Here is a 20,208-nt window from a genome sequence, read left to right as displayed (position 1 = left end):
GTATTTGCAAATGAATCAATGGACAAAGGATTAACCTCCAAATATATAAATAGCTCATGCAGCTCAATATTAAAGAATAAACAACCGAATCCAAAAATGGGCAGAAGACCTAAACAGAGATTTCTCCAAAGAAGACATACAGATGGCCAAGAAACACATGAAAAGCTGTTCAACATCACTAATTATTAGAGAAATGCAAATCAAAACCACAATGAGGCATCATCTCACACCAGTTAGAATGGGCATCATCAGAAAATCTACAAACAACAAATGCTGGAGAGGGTGTGGAGAAAAGGGAACCCTCTTGCACTGTTGGTGGGAATGTAAATTGATACAGCCACTATGGAGAACAGTATGGAGGTTCCTTAAAAAACTAAAACTAGAATTACCAGGTGACCCAGCAATCCCACTACTGGGCATATACCCTGAGAAAACCATAATTCAAAAAGACACATGCACCCCAATGTTCATTGCAGCACTATTTACAATAGCCAGGTCATGGAAGCAACCTAAATGCCCATCGACAGATGAATGGATAAAGAAGATGTGGTACATATATACAATGGAATATTACTCAGCCATAAAAAGGAACGAAATTGGGTCGTTTGCAGAGACGTGGATGGATCTAGAGACTGTCATACAGAGTGAAGTAAGTCAGAAAGAGAAAAACAAATATCGTATATTAACACATATATGTGGAACCTAGAAAAATAGTACAGATGAACCGGTTTGCAGGGCAGAAATAGAGACATAGATGTAGAAAAGAAACGTATGGACACCAAGGGGGGAAAGTGGCAGGGGGTGGTGGTGGTCGTGTGATGAATTGGGAGATTGGGATCGACACATATACACTAACATGTATAAAATGGATAACCAATAAGAACCTGCTGTATTAAAAATAAATAAAATAAAATTCAAAAGAAAAAAAAAAAAGGAGCTGGTCCCTCTGGTGTTTCCTAATCTGGCAGAAATGACTTGCAAATGTTGGCCTGGCTTCAAGATCCCCAGACCCAGTAGGAAGCATGACGTGTTTCCAACTGAATGACCTGTTCACTGCTGAGCTAATGGATTCTTTTGCCAGGAGTGATTCAGGACTTTTGGAACATCAAGATTCAGAAAACGAATGCATGCATTGTTTAAAACTAAGACTCTTATTTTTTACTTTATCTGCTGGTCCAGTTTTGGCTTGTGTGGGTTATCCATGCAAGAATTTTGTTGAGACCTGACATCTTATAGAGATCAGAAATACTGGGCATATATTACGTTATGAGAAGACAGATATACAGTGTTGTGAGGGCACATGCAGGTCGTATTGTGGTGGTTAAGGGGATGGGCTCTGGAGTCGGGTAAACTTATTATGTAACTGCTTGGAGCCTTGGTTTCCCATCTGTACAACGGACATGATGAGAGTACCTACCTGACTGGTGACTGCCAATTCAATGAGATTATACCTGTAAAAAGACTAGAATAGGGCCTGGTCTCGTGTGCGCAGTCAGGACATGATAGCAAATACTTCTCATGGGATTAAAAGGCTCAGGAGGAGATACAAGAAACAATTTCATTCTCAGCATCAACAGTCTAAATTCCTAAAATTGTTCCCTAGGTGATCATCTTCTCTAAAGGAAACATATTTGCTTATGTTTTTGTGATCACACACACTTTTCAAAGAGTTGTATATTTTAAAATATCTATTGAAATGAAGTGTGCTTCCCCTAAAGTAATCTGTAATTGGAATATTTATACATGTTTGTGAGAGGTGAGCAACCGCCTTTAAAAAATCGTCCCTCTCCTACTGTTCTACACAACATTCCAGGAGTATTGGGTGAGTACTGCAAGTCCTGGCAAAGTGGTAAAAAAAAACCTGCAGTGTTCTCTTTTCAAGACTAATAGGGAAACCTCTGGCCTATTTCCTCAAACTGTAAAAATGTCTGTGTCTAGAACCTCACAAGAAATCTATTAATACAAATCTTGAAATAAATTAAGAATCCTATCATACCTCAGCAGAATAGTCCCGAGCAGAAGAAGAAGTTCCCCAAACTACAAGCATCCAGGAAGAATACTCACTGTTAGTAGGGAGAGATTAATTGGAAATTTCTAACGCCCTATTTTTAACCACAGGCTGATTATCAAATTGATGATCAAGTTTAGTATAAGAAATATTTGTATGGGGAGAAAATTTAACATTGAATAATTTAATCTGGAGGAGAAAAAAAGATTTTCCCAAAGCATCTGGAATTTTACAAAACTAAACCATCAAACTGTTTTCTATAAAAAAGGAAAGAGAAATAAAAGATAAGGGTATCATCACCAACACAAATATCAAGTTTAAATGTAAGGAAGGTAATTAGAGTTCAAATTAGGTGTAATATCTCTGCTTTTAATTGGACCATTAAAAAATCCCACTTTAAGTTTTTGTGGCAAACAATGACCAGTCCTGAGGGTGTAGAAATCCAACTACATGTGACGGGATGTAAACAACCTGAGAGGAGGCACCACATTGTAAGTCATCATCTGGGGACGTTTGATGGGATTAGAAGCATTTTTACAGCCTGGAGCATCCTTGCACATAAGCATGTGCTTCATCATATGCAATCACCAAATCGCTCTGTTGGAAATCTCATTGTTTCCATGGCATATTGAGGAGTTATGAAATCAGGAACAAATCCAACTTCTCAACGGTGCTATGGATTAAAAGAAGCCTATGTTCAAATGAATTCTAACCCACAGCCATAGTTCCTACTGAGTTTGTAAGGACAAAGGGAAAAACAATTAAGGGCATTTAGAATTGCTGTTGAGTTTAAGATCAATAACGTACTATTCATATAATGGTTGAATTTAGACACTGAGCTCCTTTGAGCAATAATTTGTTACTCTGACACATTCCAATTAGTCTTACTTTGCAAAACAGGTAATAAATAATAAAAAAGAAACCATTTTAGTGCATTTTAAAATTCCACTAATATGCAGTAAACTGAAACATTATAGGATGCTCTCTCCCCTCTGCATTCAGGACAAAGCAAAGCTGTATTCAGCTCGGCCCACCAGAGACTTACATCGTATCCGCTGTTACGGATTCCACGCCGAGGTCGCTCCCGAGTCACCAGAAGGTCCATCTCCGTCTCCCCCGGACTCGGGCTGTTCAGAGATTGCCGACTCCGGTAGACAGAGTTCTTCATCTGTTGCCTGAAGAAAATTCAACAACTGTTATGATGCAGCAAATGCCCTGACAGATGGAATTCTCCACTGATCCAAACTACAGGCAACCAATGAAGGGTTTGGATTTGCTTCACGAATCTCAGAATTGATGGTATTTGTTCCCTGGCCATCAGGGGCTGTAGAAAGAGTAGAATAAAGAATTTTCTTCCAGATGCTATAACCATTTGGCTGAATTGTAAATGCTCTTTTGTATGGAAACTAGGTAACTATAATCAATTGCAACACTGCAACCTCATCTAAAATTCTGCTGATGGCAAGGCCAGGGACTCTCCCTTGACCCTCTAGGACAGCTAATGCTGGAAGAACAAACTTGCTTTTGTTAGCTTTGTTGACTTGGCAGCCTCCCATTCCTTTTCATCTTTCTGATTTCACATGCAGGGTTCCATGATGCGTTAACAAACGCTGTGGCTAATGAGCTTCTCAAACACAAGTGTTGATAGATTTTCTTTTCTACCTTTACCACAGTGGATTCCCTTCTGGGCTAAGGAGCTATAAACCAAAAGGCAATTTGGGGCCCATCCATCCATCCATTCATCATTCAGTATTTACTGAGTGGCTACTATGTACCAGGCACTGTGGAAGATGATGAAGATTCACAGTGAGCAGGACAGACATGGCCCCACTCTCCTGAGCTTACATTCTAATAAGGGAGACAGACAATTCGCATGATAATTTCCAAGAGAAATAAGGGCTAGGAAGAAAAATGAGGTGATGTGACAGATGGCGATAGGATGAGGGATGACTTTAGATAGGATGGTCAGGGAAGACCTCTCTGGAGAGGTGACATTTTGACAGACACCTTAACAGAGCCAGCCACATGCCAATCTAGGCATAGAGCATTTCAGGCCCAGGGAGTAGCATGTTCAGAAGCTCCACTCAGCTCCCACTAGGAAATGCATCATCACTGTCTTGTTTCCACTTGTCATTAGAGGAATTTTTTGAGGAGGGGGAAAGAAACAGTAACATAGTGAGGGCTGTGGCTGTGCTTTTCTTCTTGCACAAGAGTCAATTCTTAGTAGCAGGGACTTTCACATGATCCTGCAGGGTTCATCACACAAAGGTGGGATAAAATCACTGGCTACTTCCCTCTCATCCAACAGTAAGTTTCTCTCTGTAAATAACTTGCATTTCAGAGCATCTGCCTTCAGAGAACTCCCCAAACACCACCTATTTTGTGTCTCGGTTCTAAGATTCTATCCATTCATTGGTTGAAGGAAAAGAGGTTGCATTATTTATTCCCAGTGACTATGGAAGAAACCTGGGACATATAGATACCTTTTCATGATCCCACACCCAGTTTGTCACAGCATGACACTCACACACTGTTAGTCTAGAACAGACATTAGAACTCCCAAGGCAAGACACTACCCTTGCAATTAGTCTAGGGAATAAAACACACTATTAGACCGACTCCCTCACCATGAGGAGCTTATACCTGTTTAGAGAGCCTCTGTGGTCTTTGCTTCCCTGGCATCCAGGACAACCCTCTTTAGGTAAGAGCACTAGGATGTTCTTTGGGGGCCAGCTTTCCTCCAGGGATAGGCATGTGACTCAGGCTGGACAGTCATAGCATCACAGCCCCATGGCCATAACAGCTGGTCAGAGGGTGGGCACTTGAGTTAGTCAAATGAGACCAAGTCTCAAGGCTTTTGCTACAGCAACCAGCAAAGAGGCATTCTCTGGGCATTGAGGTTTCTAAGAAGATAGGATATAAGCCTAGAGTTGTTGGTAACCAGTTTGCCACTCTGAGGTAAAAGCCTGCCTGAAAACCGGCCAGCAAAGAGTGAAGAAACAGCAAGGTAAACATGGAAGACATTCTATGACCTCTTAGATCTAGCCACTCCTGAAGCTTTGGCCTGTTCAATGGTAAATTCCCCTTTTATTTAACCAGTTTGTGTTGGTTTTCCATCATTTACATCCCAAAGAATCCTGACTAATATAGGAGCTTACCACCTAGTGTTATCAAACGTGCCCTGTAGTTATCTGCAATTAGAGGCTTCCTTTAGGAAAGAAGCACAGCCTCGTGAAACAGAATCTGTTCTGAGTGATTCACATGTTAAGGCAGATCCCAAAGAATTCTTACCCTTGACTTAATTACAAATCATTTTTGGAAGAAGCAGACTTCACAACTGTCCTGAGATTGCCAATTACTAATAAAGCTGATGGAGGAGTAAATACTAGGATTAGCAATTGTCATTTAAGTCGTTTATTTTGAAGTATTGGAAATACAATAGTGAGATTGTGTAAGCCCCTTCAAGAACCATGAACGGGGGTGAGCCCTTAGACACTGGCATACACCCCAGTCTCCTTTTCCGTCAAAGACAATGTTCTTTTATATACAGTTTAAAGACTGCTGTTTGACATGGATCTCAATTGACCAGATCACCAGTGTGTGCCTGATGTGCAAGCAACTGCTTCGAGATAAATTAGGCTTCCAGGTAGAGAAATTACTTATTTTAATCGAATAAGAGTTCCCTTAGGTATATTCATTTCCTATTGGTATTTTTGCTATACTTTAAAAGTTAACAAATTTTGAAACTTGCAAACTTGAGATATAAGCTTTTTAACCTTTGAAAATACTGCTGGGAGGATAATGATAAATATTATTTGCATTTTTTTGGAGCCTGGGATTAACCACTATAGTTTAAGAATGTAGTTTCCAAACTGTGTTCTACAGAACCCTAGGGTTCCATAAAGATGGACTAGAGCCACTGAGAAGGAGGAAGACGCCCTGCTTCTATCAGAGAAACTCTGTCTTTATAGGTTATTGCCTTAGGTTGGGTTCCCCCAGAAGCAAGCTCTGTGATGATCTGAGTAGAAGTAGAAGTGGTTTGTTTGGGAGAGGGTTCCAGGAAGCACAAGTTGGGAAGTGGGAAAATGAGAGAGGGAAGGAAAGGAGGCCAATAAAGGATAGGATCCAGAGCAGATCAGTGTTTTGGGCATCGGGGGCTCAAACTCACTAGAGGAGTGTGAGAGACACATGTTTTAAAATGTAGGTTTCGGGCTTCCCTGGTGGCGCAGTGGTTGAGAGTCCGCCTGCCGATGCAGGGGACACGGGTTCGTGCCCCGGTCCGGGAAGATCCCACATACCGCAGAGCGGCTAGGCCCGTGAGCCATGGTCGCTGAGCCTGCGCGTCTGGAGCCTGTGCTCCGCAACGGGAGAGGCCACGACAGTGAGAGGCCCGCGTACCGCAAAAAATAATAATAATAATAAAAATAAAATAAAATAAAATGTAGGTTTCATTATTATTCAGGTATGGTAAAACCAACAGATCAGGGGATGACTGCCATTGAAAAGATAGCTCGTATATTCACAGATCTCAAGAGGAAAGGGCATGCCACACTATGGAGGGCCACATGGAAAGCACAAAGGTCAGTCACAAGGCAGTGGGAGTGTGGGGAAAATGTGGGCAAGAGCCTTTATTGTGGCTTTCATGGGAAAGAACTGGCAAGGCAGGGTAAGCAGGCTTAGGACTGGCTCACTTGAAAGATTCTGGCAGACTCTGGGACATGGGAGCTGTCCCTGTTTGTCTGGTACCCGGCCAGGGTGATTCGGGCAGGGACGCTGGGGGCTCAGATTGCAAAAGCCCTGTGTGCAAGAGGCAGCTGGAGTCTGGGCTCCAGCTTGTTTGGTTTGTGTCTAACAAGTGCACTTGCACGTGAGACTTACTATCCCTAAGAAAAGTCTAGCCAGCCCTGGGAGGGGCAGTTTCTCCAGGGGCAAGGTCCCAGATGTCAAATCATCAAACATAGAAACCAGACAACGTGGTTATTACAACAGTGTATAGTTCTTCTGCCAGGGGTCTTTATCCATCAGTTCCCATCTGTCAGTGACTACAGCTGCTCCAGAGCACATTAAGTACCTGACACTTCTGGTCGGGGGCTCATGTCAGAGTCACAGATGAAGGATGCTGCTGGCCTATAGGGGGGCTGAGGGGACATGTAGGGGGCCTCTGACAGCACCTGCCTCAGTTATATTACATACTCTGTGTCTCTGGGTAAGAGTTTATAAAATAAAAAGGGGGGTGTGCTCTGACTTTTAAAAAAAAGCTGTGAAAACTCTTTTTTTTTTTTTTTGCGGTACATGGGCCTCTCACTGTTGGGGCCTCTCACTGTTGTGTCCTCTCCTGTTGCGGAGCACAGTCTCCGGACGCGCAGGCTCAGCGGCCATGGCTCATGGGCCCAGCCGCTCCGCGGCATGTGGGATCTTCCCGGACCAGGGCACGAACCCGTGTCCCCTACATTGGCAGGTGGACTCTCAACCACTGCGCCAGCAGGGAAGCCCTGTGAAAACTCTTTTAAAGGGTATCAGGATGAGTCATCATTTGGAATCTAAACTTTGTCTTTGCTTTATTTAGGTCTCAGGGTAAGATTCTGGTTATTGATGCGACCTCTGGCCTAGAGAATGAGTCCCTTACTTGTGCCTTGCAGGGGCTAGGTCACTGAGAGCAGAACCTCTAACAAGTTGAACTGTGAACAGTAATTAACGGGCAAGTCTAACCTGTGATAACAGGTAACACACACAGCAGGTAGCAGTGGACAGTGCCTGGAGTCAACAGTGGGGTGTGACAAAAATAGCACCCGAGCGGCTTCCCTGGTGGCACAGTGGTTAAGAACCCACCTGCCAACGCAGGTGACACATGTTTGAGCCCTGGTCCGGGAAGATCCCACATGCTGCAGAGCAACTAAGCCCGTGTGCCACAACTACGGACGCTGCGTTCTAGAGCCCATGAGCCACAACTACTGAGCCCGTGGGCCACAACTACTGAAGCCCATGCACCTAGAGCCCGTGCTCCACAACAAGAGAAGCCACCGCAATGAGAAGCCCGTGCACCGCAACGAAGAGTAGCCCCCGCTCACCACAAGTAGAGGAAGCCCACACGCAGCAACGAAGACCCAACGCAGCCAAAAATTAATTAAAAATTAATTTTTTTTAAAAAGCTTAAAAAAAAAAGAATAGCACCCAAGAGCTTACTGAGCCTCTGTTTCTCTCCTTTTCTCTATTAATCTTTCTCTTCTCGTCCCAGTCTCTTGCTGACCCCATCTCCTTTCCTACCCCCCACCTCACCTGATTTGTTGTTATCTCTATTTTTCCCTTAACTGGTCAAACATTTTAATTAAATCATTTCTTCAACAGACATTTCCTAAAAATTACCTTTATCATTCCAGCATCAGCAGGCCATCAAAGGGCCTTCAGAATCTGGCCTGACCTTTCGTTAGGCAGTGGAGATGCACCTCTCCAGAAAAAAGTTTTGCTCATTCTCCTTATAAAATACCTTAACGGAAAGTTTCATTTCTCAAAAATTTCCAAACTCAGTTCCTCTTCCTTGTACAGGGCTTTTGATTCATTTCCCAAGTATCAGCAGGAAACCCAGCAAAAAAACTCCCCGCCCTCGTCTATAAAAGACCCCTGAAGTAAAAAGACCCAAAGTATAAAGTGGAAGCTAAAGAAGCCCCAGCCTCCCAATAACACCTACATATGTTCTTCTCTTGTTTTCCTACAGTTATCAACTTGGTGGCACACACATTGTGATCCCATCACAGTATGATTTTAGATCAACAGCTTGGTATCCCCACCAAGCCTAATGAGAAGGCTGGTAAATGAAACACTGGCTTAGAATTCTCCCCTTTCATTATTAAAAATAAATTATGGTGATTCCATGCATAAAATATAGCAGCTTGATTTTATGGCTTCCATCTAAGCCTGCCACATAGTCATTTTGGCTTTGAATAAATACCCACTCAGGCCAGGAACCATCCTGTCCTCCCCGGGGACCTCTGAAGAGGGTACGTCTGCCAAGGCTACAGGATGGGTTGGAGCACTGGCAGCTCAAAGTCAAGGGGCCACTGCCAAGGAGTATTTGAAACAGAGGTTCTCAAATCATGAAAATGCTTTTGGGGAAATGCCTCAGAGGGAAGGCAAAGAAGAAAGGCGGGCCTATCTAGCTTTGCTCACCTCTACCCCTTTTCCCAGCAGGTGAGGCCACTCCCTGCTGAATTAGCCGCAAAGCTTGGAGAGATGCCAATTCCAACCACCAGGCCTACCCATCTCTTGCTAGGCCAGGCCCACCTTTTCGACTGTCACAGCAGCTCACATTTCAAACACCCATTGCACTTGTGAGCAATGAACTTTTGGGGTGGTGATCTTTCTCTCCCATCAGACCTTAAGTTCCACAAGAGCAGTGATTGGGCTGTCCTGTCCACCATAAAATTTGGAATGAATTGAATGAATGAACATGTGACCATGACAGTATCCAGGATCATGCGTGGTGCCCAATACAGAGCAGATGACAATAAATGGCAAGTGAATGAACAAGTCTATGAATGAAAGAGGAACTCGGCATGGAGATTGCAGTAGCGGTGCGGTAAATACTTACTGAAGCTGAATGAAAAGGTGAGGGATGCGTTCTGTTTTTCTTATGCAAGAGCCACTAAAATAATTGACGAATACACTGTCCCTTGATCTGGAAGTTGCATAACCAGGTGGGTGATAACTGTATCTGAACCCAGCTCTGAAACAGCTACAGGTTTGAAAACATCATTCAGCTAAAGGACAATTATGGTTGTTTGCACAAGTATTTTTTTTTAACGGCTTCAGTTTTATTCTCTCCCAGACTCACTGTGGAACTCCTGTTCGTACAGACCAGTGTGGCCCAGACCAGCAGCCTGCAAAGACGATAGTCCTAAAGTAATAAACAGATCCAGAGACCCAGACTGTATTGCCCGAGGCACACCCTGCCCTCATCCCACTAACGGTACAGCGACCTTCAGAGAATCCCTTAGGGACTGCACCTGTTTTTAGCCTCAGTGAACGGGGCACACATTTCTGGGTCTGGATCCAAAACGTGCTCGATTTCCTTTGGGGCTTTTTCATACATCTTTTTTCTTTCCATCTGAGCCTTGCCCGCCTCCACCGGAGGGAAGTCGTAGTAGCCCTTCCTCTTGGCTTTGAGGCGCAGCTTGTTCCGATAATGCTCGATGTCTGACTTCTGCTTCAGGGCTTTGTTCACCTGGGGAGAGAGACAGTCTCAGGCCCATACCTGACCAGGCACAGCCCACAGACAGGAAGCTTCATCAGACAGTCACAACTCCTGGAAAAGCCATCCTGGGCTTCACCTCTGGTCCTTTGAGCCAGCCAGACCCACCTGTGTCCCATGCCAAGACCAGCCCTCAAGAGTGGACCACAAACAGTGTGGAGCCTGGCGCTTGCCTAGGTCACCTGAGACCTTCCCGCAGGGCGCCCTTGCCCATCTGTTCGAGTCTACTCGGGTCTAGGCCCGACTCTGCAATTTTAGCTTTGTGGTGTGGGCCTTAGTCCCGCCTAAACCCTTTTGGTTCCCCTGTGTGGAAGACTCGGACTTGGCAACCCAGCTAGACTTGGGGTTCCGACTCTAGCTCCAGCCCTGAGCAGCCCAGTGGCCTCCCCTGGCGGTCTGGCTGGTGTCCAGCTGGATAAGACAGCCAGTTCCTGAAGGAGTAGAGTTGAGATGAATGGGGTGGGAAAGGGGAGCAGACACCCTGCTCCCAAGGTCTCCCCTCTCTATCGACCTGCACTTGAGAGCTTATTCTTGTCAACCTATAGCTTTCTTGAAAGAAGCCTTGCATGGTCGCTATTGCCAACCAGTTCCTGCTCACCTGTCAAAGATACAAGCAGATGACTTTGCTAAATACGTAACAAATGATGAGGATGTTACTCCCACAAACAGAGCTGAATGGTGAAATCTGCCTGACACTGAACGATATGGAGAACCGTTAGTGCTGCTGGTAATCGGACTTGACTACATCTGTATGATCCTGTACACTGTAGAGAGCATGTTCACAGCTGTAATTTCAAGGGACAATCATGGAAAGTCTGGTAAGTGTGGGGATGACTTCCACCTGACAGATGAGGAAACTGAGGCCCCCAAACGGCTGATTTAGTAAAGTGCAGAGTTGGGACCCCTAGCAAACTAAGTAAGAGCTCCCCTTATAGAGTCTGTGATGTACAATCACTGGAGTGACTTAATGTGTGTGAAGTGAAGTCTTCTTAACCTTCATGACAACCCATAGGCAGGTTATTTCATTCCCCCTTATACAGATGAGATTAAGGAGCTTTCTCACAGTCCCCACAGATAATCAGTGGTGGGGTCAGGGTTTGACCTTGGACAGCCCATGTCAGAGCTCTGAGTCTGCACAGTTAGCTACCATGTACACTGCCTCTCAGGATGAGAAGACAAGGAAGTACAGAAGGTCCAAAGTCTAAGCCCCTGGACTGGTAGATTCCACCCCAAGCATGGCTGAGGGCTGAGGTTGGTGTGGGCTTGCCAGAGTTGGGTCTTTCCATTGGGAAGATGTGCAAGGCAATGGTCATCTGGCAGTGCACTGGCGCTGGATACAGAGCTGGCAAAAAATCCATAGGCCCAGACTCTACCCCAGACCTACTGAATCCGAATCTTCAAGAGTGGGGCCTGGGCATCTGTAGTTTGAAAAAAGTCCCAGAGCTGACTCTGGTCCAGCACCTGGGTGAGAAACCTCTGGCACTGAGCATTGGTTTTCAAATTATATTCCATGGATTTGTGTCATTTGGGAAGGTCAGCTGAGAATCTTATGAGAATTAGGAGTCTTGCCCTCCCAAAGCCAATAGCTTCAGCAAGTCCAGGGACCTGGGTTAAGAACTGTTGCCCCAGAGCTCCAGGAGGGTCCTCAGGAGCCAGGAAAGTACGGAGGCAGCAAGAAGACAGCTAATGGGCTTCCCTGGTGGCGCAGTGGTTGAGAGTCCGCCTACCAATGCAGGGGACACGGGTTCGTGCCCCAGACCGGGAAGATCCCACATGCCGTGGAGCGGCTGGGCCCGTAAGCCATGGCTGCTGAGCCTGCGCGTCCGGAGCCTGTGCTCCGCAACGGGAGAGGCCACAACAGTGAGAGGCCCGCGTACCGCAAAAAAAAAAAAAAAAAAGAAGACAGCTAAGCTGTGGGGTCTGGTCCCCAACCAACAGAGCAGCCCTCCATGCTCCTGTTCGTGTTCTATATTAGACTGCTACAAAACAGCGTGTTTGAAGAAAGGATTAGGGGGTTCGAGAAGGCATAAAGTCCAATGGTCTTAGGGTCAGAAACTTGAGGCCCCCGGGACATGGCACAGGAGCTTCCTCACTGTTGCAGCCAATGCCAACGGGGCACAGAGGGAGGGAGGGGTACAGTTGTCTTACCCCCTTTGTGTCCCTCCTGGACTTGAAAGTCCCCCAGGTAGCAAGGACCCACAGCCTGGGATGCTGGGCTTCTGGCCAGTCGGGCCCATGAATCCCTGACTCACTGCCCATGCTGCTGACGATACTTTAGATTAAGCTCTTTTTCTTCTTAAGGCTCTTCTATTTGGATAATTAACTTAAAATCTGCTAGAACATCAAGACTCCAAAAACGAAGGCCGGCAGTACTCCCTTCTGCTGAGGGAATTGCTCCCCTCTTTCCCCCAGTTCCCCCCACTGTCACAGGTAAGCATAGGAGCAGGGTCCCCACTTGAGCCAAACTTACTTGCAAGTAACACAGGGGAAGAATCTCCTTTTAAAGTCAATCTCTGTCTCTCACTCATTCCCAACTCTTCATGAAATGTTCACCAGAGCTCAGTGGGTTAATATGCAAACACACTTGGGAGGATAATACCGTTGCTTTCAGTCGTTTGCATCTTAATGATGGAGCAGCATAAAGCTGTGGCTAAGGGTGTAGGTTCTGGGGACCAGATCAACTGCCTGGTTTAAATCCCAGCTCTGTCGTTCCCTAGCTACGTGACCCTGGGCACATTACTTAACTTCTCTGTGCCTCAGATTCGTTAGGTGAAGAGGCAGATAATACTACTGCCCTCGTAGGGCTGTTGTGAGGATTTGCATGAGTTCACACGCATGGCATGCTTGCAACGTGACCATCACTGAGAATGACTTTAAAATGTTATTATCGCTAATGTGGGTTGTTTGGGGTTCCTTTACATCTAAGAGTAAGGGAGAGGGAGCTTGACAGAGAGAAGGGGAAGGGGAATGAGTAGCTTTGGGAGCACAGAGCACTAAGGTGAGCAGACGTGGGTGGAGTGGTGCAGTGAGGGGGCTTTGGGCTGAGCAGCATGGGTGCAGCACTGTGGGAGTGGGTGTGCTGGGGCAGGGGCAAGATGAACAAAGGAAGGCAGACAGGCCACAGGCTGCACTGATGTCTTAGAATGTCCCTGTTCCTTCCTCTTGCCCATGAGAGTTACTCTGGTTGCATCCTTTCTGGTTCCTGTTTCAGGAGGGAAAGAGGAAGGGGCAAGCCAGTTGCAAGAAGCAGCCTATAACAATGTAAACCAACACCTGGGGGGCTTTGAGGATCAGATACAGCACTAGCTGTGTCTGGCCAACAAGTTGTGGTGAGAGTGTGGTGTTTTATCAAAGCCCATTCGAGGATCCGTGCAGCTAGCTCCGGAGTCATGAGCCTGAGTAACTATAGCCCATCCTCTAAGATAAACTCCCAAATGCCCAGGATGTAGTTCAATGTGCAAGCAGAGACTCCAGTCCTGACACTCCACACTGCTAGGTTATCCTAGCAATGAATTCATCCAGTGGTAAGATACGTATCAACCAACGTACGAAGCCCAAGGTTCACTAACACGAGGCTGCATCTTAGATGCTTTATTTTTACAGCATTTGAAGAAACAGACTGAGGGACATACTTTTTCTAACTCTTGCAAAGATCTCCCCAACCTGGGCCCTGATGATAGCTTTAGGTTGGTAGCATCTCACAAATCTTTAATTGTTCCCTCATTCTGCCTGCCACTGAGAAAACCAGTAAAGAGAAGAAGGTAGCATGACATCCTCTGAGCCAGGAATCCATTTCTGGAATCTCTCCTGAAACAACGTTCCAAGAGAAGTTCAAAGTCAGAGATGAAAGTTAACGTCATCAGTAATCAGACATATCAGTATCAAGTACTTCCTGATGCAATGCCCACGAAAGGCCACAACATTCCCATAGTTATGCCAAAACTTCATAACCTCAATCCAGTCATAAGAAAACATCAGACAAATCCAAATTGAGGGACATTCTACATGGTAACTGGCTTCAAAAGAGTAACGGTCATGAAAGACAAAATGGTCACAAAGAAGGAAACTGTCCCAAACTGGAGGAGACTCAGAAGACAACTAAATGCCATGTGGGATCCTGGACTGGATTCCAGAACAGGAGAAGGACATAAGCGGGAAAACCGGTGAAATTCAAATGAGATCTGCACATTAGTCAATAGTATTGTACCAATGTTATGTTCTTGGGTTGGATCATTATTCTATGGTTACAGAATATGTTAACAGTAGGGGTAGCAGGTAAAAAACTAGCTGGGTAACGGAATTCTCTGTCCTACTACAGCAACTCTTTTGTAAATCTAAAATTAAAAACTTTTTAAAAGTCATGCATGAAAACTAAAACCAAAAATACCTGGTTTGAACAATGGGAGAGTAGTTTCCCAATCAACGGTGCACCTACTCAATCAGGTCATTCACAATGATCGTCAGAAAGACAACAGCAACACAGCAAGTGCTTAAGATACAAGATATAAAGTTGTCTGTCTATGATGAGATTCTAAAATATCATGCGCTTGATCAAAAGCGTGAAGGTGGAAAAAATGAAAACAGAGGATGTATTAGGGTAGTGAAGTTACAGTGATCTTTCTTACTTTCTGAACTTTGCTGTTATTATGTTTTCTTTAAAATAATATTTAAAAGAATTACCTATAATTCATAAAAGGAAAATTTATGGCTTTGAGGCTGTACTTTCTTCACTTATACAAGCTGCCCGTAAGAGGAGAAAGAGGAAAATTATAAGACAATCTGCCTCAAATGCCACAAGGCAGTAAATTACAGAGAACAGTTCAGGGCTCCTTTCCAATCCAAACGTCAGCAAGGTCTATTCCTTCGGCTACCAAAGTGTAACATGCATCCACTTCTGGACAGGGAAAATGCTCATCTGTTCTCCTGTGACAGGGTGATGGGCCTGGCAGAAAAAGGGAGTGGTAAGTTAGATTTAGCCGAGATCTGGAACCTGTCCCCAGGACATTCACATGGCTAAGCTGGGAATGAAAAGATCCAGGCATGGCAGCCATCACCTGGGCCCATACTGGGCAGAGGGTCTTAATGAAGAGCAGTTACCAGTGCGTTAGTGATAACCTCAGAGGCCTCTAATCACTGGGCTTGCATGTCCAGTGGCAGAACTGTGTATAAGGAAAGATTCACTGGCTGTGATTGGCTTTAAGAAGATATACAGGTTCCCACGTTATAGGGCCAAAGGGCATAAAGTACACGATCAGTGAATCCTTGCTCATTAGCTGACTAATGATGATGATGACAGTAATAATAACGTACTTGTAGGCTAGGCACTGTTCTAAGTGCTTTACATGTATTAACTCATTTGATCCTCACAACAGTCCCATTGTACAGATGGAGATACTGAGGCACAGATAAATTAACCTGCCTACGGTCACAAAGATAGTAAGTAGAAGAGGTGGGATTCACATTCTTGCAGCATGGCTGGAGAGTCCATACTCTTTCAAGCACAATGCTTTTTTTCACTAATGGGCCACAGGAAGTCAAAGAGAGGGAAGGAGCGAGCACTGGACAGGGAGCCAGGGGGCCTGAGCATCATACTGTTGCAATAACCTGCAGTGCAACTTTGAGCAAGCCACCTGAGCCCTCTGGCTTCAGTTGCTTTGTCTAAAAAGAATGAGGTTGGAATAGAAGTGCTCTATAAGTCCACAACCAGTTAAGTTCTTTTTAGTTTTATTTATTTATTTTTGGCCATGCCGTGCGGCCTGTGGGATCTTAGTTCCCCGACCAGGGATCAAACCTGGGCCCATGTCAGTGAAAGCACTGAGTCTTAACCACTGGACCACCAGGGAATTCCCAGTTAAATTATTTTTAAAGTTGATGAACCTCAACTCATCACACCTCCGGGCAGTTCGGTCTTTCTGTCCAGAAAACCAGAGGAGCTTCCTGAATCAGGTCTGTAACAGGCTTTTATACGTGGCCTCGATGGGGGACGCAGACAAACCGCTAAGTGCGCTTACAATACACAGCTGCATGGGGCTGTCGCATTGTCCTCCGGGTGTGAGGGTAAAGAGACTTCAAAGCTTAGGCAATCTCCCTCCTGATGCAGGTAACCATAGCTGGGTATAAACTAATGAAGTGAAAAACCAACCTGACAGCTTAACAACAGAGAAAAATATATGAAAGTACGTGTGTGCGTGCATACATGTGTAATGTATTCACATGCAGGTTCCACATGCATGGCCTTAAAGGACCATAAACGTCTTCAGCCCACTGACCATTCTGCTGCAGGAGATGGAGAAATGGCAGATAATTTTTACCCAATTTACTCTCTTGCTCTCCCCTAAACTGCCTCTATCAATCTATCTATCTATCTCCATCCATCCATCCATCCACCCACCCACCCATCCATCTATCTGTTTTTCTTTGGTGGAATCATTATTCTCGTGTACATTAATCATTTTTTTCAGACTTAGGAAAATTGGTTAACATCATGATATCCATCGATATCCTCCTGGAAGCAGGCAAAGGGTTGTCTCAAGCTTGCTCAAAGGAGTAAAAGTCATTTCAAAGCCTAGATAGTGGGCCATATCCCGGTCTGGATCTCCTCCGGTCCCCTATCAATTCAAGTGCCTCTCACCACCACTGCAACAGACGTGCCATCCTGACCAGTTTAGTATCAAGAAAGACAGCAGGCTGTGTGGGTGACGTGCTGGGGAAGCAGGATTTCTGATGTTTCTCTTCACAACTACAGTTTTTAAAAAGTCCCCTTTGGGCTTTCTAATGAAGGTAGAAAATGCTCTGAAAACATCACTCAGCAAACTGGTTTGGGGTGACTTGTGTCCTGATTAGTTCTGCTGAGGCCCACGCATGCAGAGGTAAAAATGACCCCCAGAGCCCCGTACACCTGGATGCAACCTGCACCCAGGACCCCCAGGTGCTACTCCTTAGTCCGCATCCACGGAGGCCTGGCTGTACCCGCTCTCTCCTGCTCTGGTCCTCAGGTGCTCACCTCGCCGTTGAGTACGACCGGCTCCTGGCTCCTGTCCGAGGTGGGGTGCACCACGGGGAGGGCTGTGGGTTTTATTCCAATGAGCTGCACAGACCCAGAAGACGTGTCAAAGGGATCAGCAGCCGCCTTGCCAGAGCTGTCAAAGAGGACGGCTCCTTCCTCTTCGTCGCTCGCCGGCACTAAAGCACAACATAAACACATTGATTTTCTGGTGTGCGGAAGCTGCGCCACCGTGGGGGAATATATGAGAGGCTCACGGCCGAAGGATATGACTTTGCTCAAAATGACCTCAGGAACGACAGTGTCTGGTTCTGTGCCAATGGCTCACTCCTGCTCGTGGCTTTCTTTCTTTTTTTTTTTTTTTTTAATTTAAGATCTACACTCTTCACCCCTCCATTGGTTTGAATTCAAAAAGTAAAAACCATTCCTTCAAAACTGTGACAGAACACACTTGAAAAAAAAAAAGTAAATTTGTTCTCTATGTTTGAGTCGGAGATGGGAAAAGTGCCATTTGGCCAAACCTGGCAACTATTCTTAAAATACGACAATCAAGAGAATAACAGCATTCAGTTTAGTCTCTGCCACCAAAGCTACCCATTTTGGCATCATGTGAAGGTCCCGAGTCTTCCCTGGTCAACCAGCCACAGTAATTGCTCCTGAAACTTTTTCTTTCTTTCTAAAGACTGCTTCTTCAATGACTAGGGTTTGGTTTCTGTCATGTGACTAAAACAAAAGAAAGTTAAGAAATAACCGCCCGAGAAACGAATTTAAAGCTACAGACGACTCCCCTAATTAAGTAGAGCGATTTCCACCTACACTCTGTTAAATTAATTCTCCCCTCTGACAGAGGATTCTGCTGTGATTGCTGCAAGACAGCCATCTGCCTGCGCTTCCACAGCTAAGCTGACGGAGGATGTTGGAGGGCCAGGGCTACCTTGCTGATTTACTTGTTCTTAAAGCACGTTCCCATTAAGTAACCATATGAATGACAGTTTATTGAGCATGGCTCGGCAAGAGATAAATTAAGCCTGTTCAAACGACCAAGCCAGCCGGCAATTTAGGAACAAAATAGGTGTTATATGAAATATGAATGTAATAGAAGTGTATTCATCTTCCCTCCCGTCTCGAGAGATTGAGATGTCATTTAAATTATCGAGAAACATAGTTTGTACCATTCTGTCACTTATCATAATCACAGAAGATTTGTCAAATTGAGCCAAGTAAATTGTTAGTTTGCAATGTGGCTAAAACACCTCAGAGTCTAACCATGGGTTATAATTGGAGGATTTTTGGGTTCTGTGGACTTATTTGTGAACAGCAGGCCACCAAGAAGCCAATGACAGAGGAAAATCTCTATTCAGATGTGTTACCAGATGCATATATCTTTTTAGAGTGTAGTTTTGCTGGGCAATTCTTGCTTTCCTACCAGTATCTCCCACCAGACAACTCCTATGAAACCCAGCCTCCAATACGGCACCCAGTAATTCCTGCCTCCCGATATTCACAACCACATAGGATTAACCTGTGTAACAAAACAGGAAATTGCAGAAATGGCAATGTATCTCTTCCAAGGCTAGGTCGTAAAAAAGCATTGTTGCTTCCACCTTGCTCTCTCTTGGATCACTTCCCTCTAGGGAAAGGCAGCTGTCGTGTTATGCAAACACTCAAGGAGCCCTATGGAGACGTCCATGTGGCAAGAAACTGAGACTCCTGACAACAATAATGTGAGTGAGCCATCTTATGAGTGGGTTCTGCAGGCCCGGTGAGGCCTTTCAATGGCTACAGCCCAGGCCAATATCTTGACTGCAACCTCATGAGATACTCTGAACCCAGAGCCACCCAATTAAACCACTTCTGAATTCCTGACCCACAGATACTACGTGAGATAATAAATTTAGATTGTCATTTCGGTTGCTAGATGTTGGGGTAATTTGTTACACAGTGATAAGTAACCAATACACTTCCTAAACAATGCCCCTCCTCTGCTTCCACTCTTGTCCTCCTACCTCTAAAATACACACTCCACCAGCAGCCAGGATGGATTATCTTTTCAAAAGATAACCAGATCACAGCACTCCTCTGATCAGAACCCTCTGAAGGCTTCATCTCTCTCAGAATAAAATCCAGAGTCTTTACTGTGACCTACAAGGTCCTGTACCATGTGGCCCTGGCTACCTTGCTGAGCTCATTTCCCACTTCTTCCCTGAGCCTCTCTGCTCCAGCCACAATGGCCGCCTTGAACACAGCAGGCTTGTTCCCACCTCCAGGATTTTGCATTTGCTCTTTCCCCAGATCTTTACATGCCTAGTTCCTTCTTATTTTTCAAGTTGCAGCTTAAAAAAGACTTACCTTATCCACCAATCTAAAAAAAACTCACCTCATCACTCTGCTGTATTTTCTTCAATGCATTTATCACTATTGATTTGTTGTATTGATTTAATCAGCTCCCACCCCCTGCCACTAGAATAGAAGAGCTCCATTCTTTCCCATCTTTTTAAAGGCTCATGCCTTTGCAATTAGCAATGTCTCACATGCAGTTGGCTTTCAATAGGGATTTGCTGAATAAATGAATGAATAAAGGAATGACTAAAATTTCCTGACTTGGAAAAAGAGATGCTGTTAGTACTTGCAGAACAATTAAACATGTAAAAGTTAACCATTCCGAGGTTGAAGAGATGATACCTAGCATTCTTATTGCTTCTGGGTTGTGACACCCTTACTCCTCACCCCGTGGAGGGAAGGGGGGGAGCATAACTATAATGGGACAGGAAAAGAACACCCTAGAAACTGTATAAACTGCAGTTCCTTTCCACTATCTCTCAAAGTCATATTCAGATTTGCACAATAATTCCTCTAGGTTTAAGAGCAAAATAGTTATCCTCCCCGCAAAAGGACTGTATGGAAAAAATACATTAAAAGGCATTGCATTAAATATTAATACATTAAAATGTT

The 20,208-nt window shown here is 44.9% G+C and overlaps 1 protein-coding gene across 1 annotated transcript in view; it reads right to left on the bottom strand.

Annotated features, from left to right (window-relative positions):
• The window catches only part of KIAA1549L (KIAA1549 like), a 137,185-nt gene that overhangs the window by 55,807 nt on the left and 61,170 nt on the right, over positions 1–20,208 (bottom strand). Inside the window, exons 13-15 of the mRNA XM_060017373.1 lie at positions 17,257–17,435; positions 10,009–10,226; positions 3,054–3,183 (exon numbers count right to left, since the gene is read on the bottom strand). Coding sequence (XP_059873356.1) covers positions 3,054–3,183; positions 10,009–10,226; positions 17,257–17,435 — 527 coding nt within the window. The remainder of the gene's footprint in view (positions 1–3,053; positions 3,184–10,008; positions 10,227–17,256; positions 17,436–20,208) is intronic.

This window comes from Delphinus delphis, chromosome 8, assembly GCF_949987515.2.
Source record: "Delphinus delphis chromosome 8, mDelDel1.2, whole genome shotgun sequence".
NCBI classification, from domain to species: Eukaryota; Metazoa; Chordata; class Mammalia; order Artiodactyla; family Delphinidae; genus Delphinus; species Delphinus delphis.
Note: the sequence above shows the minus strand (reverse complement) of the source record. Positions and strands in the feature narration are given on the sequence as shown.